This window comes from Littorina saxatilis, linkage group LG7, assembly GCF_037325665.1.
Source record: "Littorina saxatilis isolate snail1 linkage group LG7, US_GU_Lsax_2.0, whole genome shotgun sequence".
Classification (NCBI taxonomy): domain Eukaryota; kingdom Metazoa; phylum Mollusca; class Gastropoda; order Littorinimorpha; family Littorinidae; genus Littorina; species Littorina saxatilis.
The window spans coordinates 35356383-35361382 of record NC_090251.1 but is presented as its reverse complement, the minus strand read 5'-3'; the positions used below and the strand labels follow the sequence as shown (position 1 = coordinate 35361382).

General features: G+C 40.8%; 1 protein-coding gene across 2 annotated transcripts in view; it reads right to left on the bottom strand.

The window, feature by feature from the left end:
- Positions 1-2801: 2801 nt before the first annotated feature.
- LOC138971300 (uncharacterized) overlaps positions 2802-5000 on the bottom strand; it is a 6362-nt gene continuing 4163 nt past the window's right edge. The window contains exons 7-8 of one of the 2 annotated variants that reach the window (XM_070344018.1): positions 3711-3769; positions 2802-3201 (exon numbers count right to left, since the gene is read on the bottom strand). In XM_070344018.1, coding sequence (XP_070200119.1) covers positions 2837-3201; positions 3711-3769 — 424 coding nt within the window. In that variant the 3' untranslated portion in view covers positions 2802-2836. The remainder of the gene's footprint in view (positions 3202-3710; positions 3770-5000) is intronic. The other variant, XM_070344019.1, reaches the window with a different exon arrangement.

The window sequence follows — 5000 nt, the reverse complement described above, 5'->3', positions numbered from 1 at the left end:
TGTACTTGCGCTTGCTAATGAGATAGTACGCAATTTCCTAAACTTCACTTAACAAATTGGCATTTAAATGCAACGCAAACTAACAATGACAGAAATATTCCTTTTGTCAGAATTTGAAACACACTGAAGCATTCAATTTCATATCAGAAATAAGGAAATTACAACTACAAAAAAACACACAATTCAATTAAGGAAGTTAACATACACAACATATGCAATACACAAATTAAACGTTTTAAAAGGTCGTTGATGGATTGTTGATTATTGTATGTGTTTATTGTAGTTTCTTGTTTTGAGAACCCAGAGGGTCATCCGACACCGATTCAGCATCGACCTTACGTATATCCTGTCGTGTTGTCGGCCTACTCTTTAAAAAAATCGACAAATGTAGTTGATGGATATAGCGAATAACATTTTACCGAGGACGTAATACAACTAACAATACAACAATAAATAAAGCAGTCATGAGAAGAAGAAAATAAAAACAGAAGGAAATTTAGTGTCATGATCATCATCTGTACAAGAATTAAGCTCCGGTATTTAAAAAAAATTGAAGAAATGAGTGGCACTCTGAAAGTTACTGTCGACACAACATAAAGTTGTGTGGGACGGCACAATTGTGAACATGAAAACAGTGCATGAATTTGAACACTGTCAAGCAAAATGTTAAAAACCAGCATACATGAACATACATGGATGCGATACATGGAACAACAACAAAATAAGAGGTAAGAAAGAGTCAGAAAGAGGTCATGTTTATGACCGTCAACTGTCTTACAGATCCTTCACATACCTTTAGTGGTGACAGCCAAACAAAACTGTATGCGGTTTGCCAGTTCGCATCTCCCGCAAACAAGTAAATAATTACCATTTCCCGTGAACCCGTTCTTGGGCTAAAGGCTGTATGTGGTGTGCCAACATGAACCCACATACCATCTTTTAAAATTGTCTTACGTATACTCACACACAATGTCTTGACGTAAAGTACCCAACACATACATAATTCTTCCTCTTGCCGAGACTAATAGACTTCCATGTAGGCTTTTGACGTAACCAATTCACCTGCGGGACCTGATGTTAAACTGGTCGAGGGCGACTTTAGCCTGCCCAGTGGCAGTCAGACATTAATTCGTAAACACATTGTAGTTTTTGACTCATTGCATGAAAGACAGTGAACCTTGGTATGATTTCAAACGAATAGCTGCCTGAGGCATGACTGCAAGCCCTAGGGGTTCCGTGCACCTGGACTTGACAGATCCAGTAATTTTAAGACTTAGAAATGTTAAACATTAGATCTCAAAAGAAGGGAGCTTTACAATAGGTGTATATTTACACACTAAACGGACAGAGAGAATCAGCACGGTAAAAGTACAGAAATATAAATAGCAAAACAGTGCACCTTAACCCAGTGGCTCACAGATAGCCCAATAGTACAAGCTATGTAGATAACCAATAATTGTGCAAATGCCGGAACGCCCGGAAACACCCGCTATTTAGCATGCTTATAGCTACTTTCACTTTTGCTTTTATATTGTCACAATGCATGCAATATGTCATGTATATTTCCGTTGCTACCCGCTTGCATTGTATCTGGTGGGATAGGTTTTTCCAAAGCATAATCATCATCATCATCATCATCATCATCATTGTAGTCGTCGTCGTCGTCGTCGTCATCATGGTCGTCGTCGTGGTGGTCGTGGTCGTGGTCGTGGTCATGTCCATGACCGTCAAGTCTGACGATTAGAACTGTCCTATGTTCATTGGGTATCAGACATTTCCTCAAGTGATGGTACCATTATATAACAGTTGATGCCCCGTTACAGGATATGTGTTTAGTCCCACATGGCACGGAATGTGCATGAGTTTGTTATATTTTAGTTTTGACTTCTTAGATCCTACAGTTTTAATATAGTTTGAAAAATTCGTGCGACCAGGACTAAATAAAATATGTCGAGGAACGGAAGTCGGGACTCATGACACAGGAGAGTGAAAGAAGAAAATCACTCTCTGATTAATATTCACTGGATTATTCAGGATAGTTTTGGAGCAGTTTTGAGCAAATACATGCAAGCGTTTCTAAATTACAGTACAGAAAATGTCCCTCGAAGTGTTAAGGTCCAATTCGTAACACAACTTTCCAAAATGGCTCAATATGTGTAATATAATTAGACTGTAATACACAGTACAGGATGTGACAATAGTGGCAGCAAAACAGTAATGCTATCATATTTACTGAGTGTATTTGATCATATCATGCGATCGCATTGTCATTAGTGATACAACGTTGTGAGAAGAAACAAATCTTCGCAAAGCTTAATAATACTGATCAAGGCAGCAGCAATTTGCGGCAATGTGACGTACATTATAATCCATACAGTCAAGTAACGCCTAAATTGAATCATTGCATAACTAGTCTAAGTAGTTTACACACGTTTGAGACAGTTCATAAAAATATGCAAGTGATAATCTCCCCAGGGGTAAAAGTAATGATATGCCATACAAGCAACCAATGACAGTACAGGTTATAATTTCATAGACACTTTGATATGACATGACTTAAACTGGAGCTCGGTGTGCTTTGCAAAACTCAGAAGAATGCATAAACCATGCCTGAAAAGGGCGTCATTTTACCAAATGAAGAGGCTGGACTAACCCACACTCTTTACGAGTTAAGAGACTCTGTCTCCTACCTCAACAAAACATCTTGCATTTTCGTGTACGCAAAAAGTAAAGTACTAAACATAAGCAGACTACAATGACAGAGAAAACAAACCCAGGCAAATCCTTGAATAATCTGCAAATATTTGAAAAATAAGGCGCCGTTTCTCATTGCTGACTAATTGTTGTAAACGTGATTTGCATCGTTTTGCTTACGAGGCTTGCCGAGAGCGGTCTTCGCCACAGGCAGTTCATAGCCATCGCTATCTCTAGTGCTAGCAAATAATGTGTCGTAGGGTTTGTCATCTCTGTTGTCATTGGTCGGTGTTTCATATATATTTCTCTGATTGGTCAGTGTTTCATATGGCCTGTTCTCGTCGGTTCCGTGCGACAGGGGTTCGTACTTGTTGGTTTGAGTGGTCAGTGAATCGTCCGGGATTTCTCCGTTGTTCTGATTGATCAATCCACCACGTGTGTTTTCTGGTGTCAAGTACATTTCGGTTGATTCTGACGATCTTGCGGGATTATTAGCTGCTGCTTGCTCTGCAATGAAGACGAAGTAGAATGCGCGATGTAATCAGGAGCGGAAAACATATACTTGTTCTTTCATAAGGGTGTGTGCTAAAACTTTGGAGTATTGTATACCGACGTTTTGTTATAAGGTTTAATATGGAAACGTTAAAACTAAATGATTTGAATTGTGTATAATATACACGCACGTTACAGTCACTCTAATTAAGCGGAGTTTTTACTCGAAATAGTGAAGTATTGTTGTTTTGGAGTTGTAGTGTATTATGAATTGCATTCTAATTTATTTCCTTGCACTGTAGTGTACGTTATTGTATTGAAGTGTGTGGAAGTGTATATACTGTACTGTTTTTGTATTGCATTGTATTGCGTTGTATTGTGTGGTATTGTGTTGTGTTGTATTGCAATGCATTGTATTGCAATGCATTGCATTGTATTGTATTGCATTGTATTGTATTGTATTGTATGATATGATATGATATTGTATTGTATAAGATAACTTTATTGTCAACCCTGCCCCTTACCTGGTCTGAAACTGGTGTTGGTCAAAGCTAGGGAAGTTCCACTGCCTGACCCAGGTGATCTGTGAACAAATAAATAAATGTAAGATGACTCAAAATTCAAACCGACAGCACTCAAGAGGTTATATGTTCAACACAGTGCAAACAGTGTAGTTATCTACCAAGAGGTTCACGTCACGTTTAGCGTCACGAAGAAAATTAAATGCTGAGGGCAGCACAATTGCCCAAATCACCGTTTTCTAAAAATAACTCTGTCAGGATGTTCAAGCGTTGTGGAAGAGTTGCGCCCCGCTTGAGCGTGACAAACAAAAACAAGTGGTCGACCAGTTAAAACCACGATCGCAGCAAAGAACTGACTATGACCAGTGGCGGATTTAGGGGAGGGGGGCGAAGGCGGCCCGGGCCCCCCCTTCAGGGAAAAAAAGAGAGAAAGAGGGAGGGGGAGAGAGAGAGAGAGAGAGAGAGAGAGAGAGAGAGAGAGAGAGAGAGAGATAGAGAGAGAGAGAGAGAGAGAGAGAGAGAGAGAGAGAGAGAGAGAGAGAGAGAGAGAGAGAGAGAGAGAGAGAGAGAGAGAGAGAGAGAGATGATTAAATGACAGTTTCCGAGCTCAGGTGGCCCTAGATTGCAGCATTTTGATTCCTTGAAAAAACAAATTTCCAGGGGGGGGGGGGGGGGGCATGCCCCTGGACCTCCCTAGCATGTTCGGGCGAGTAGGGTGATTTGCGCCCTCAATGCAGGCGCTTCGCGCCTTCAAGTTTGTGCAAAAACGTTTGGGTGGGCCCCCCCCCCCCCTTCCTTAAGATCATGGATCCGCCATTGATGACGTGTAAGCTATGCATAGTCCATTCGATATGAGTCCATAACCTTTGAAAACATACACATCGGAGTTAACGATTTGTTGCAATAATTGCTTGCCCTGAGTAATAGCCGACTGCGTATCTCGCTTGAGGTCACGGGAGTTTGGGAAACACATGTGCTCAGCAATCATTGCAGGCCAACGCCGGTGACTTGTGGCCTCGATGTGTAATGTTCAAACAAAAAAGGCACCATATCGAGACTGCATAACCTACACATGGGAAACAGTAATTCGCTCGATGGCGCTCGATTAACTGGTCGACCAAGTGTTATTGTTTGTAACCCTAAAGCGGGGTACACTTCCTCGATAACGCTTGGAAATCCTGACGGATTTATTTTCGAACAACGTCTATTGAGCCTAGAGTCTAGAGCCCAGAGCCTGGAGTAGTGCAATCATGATGATGATGATGATGATGATGATGATGATGATGATGATGA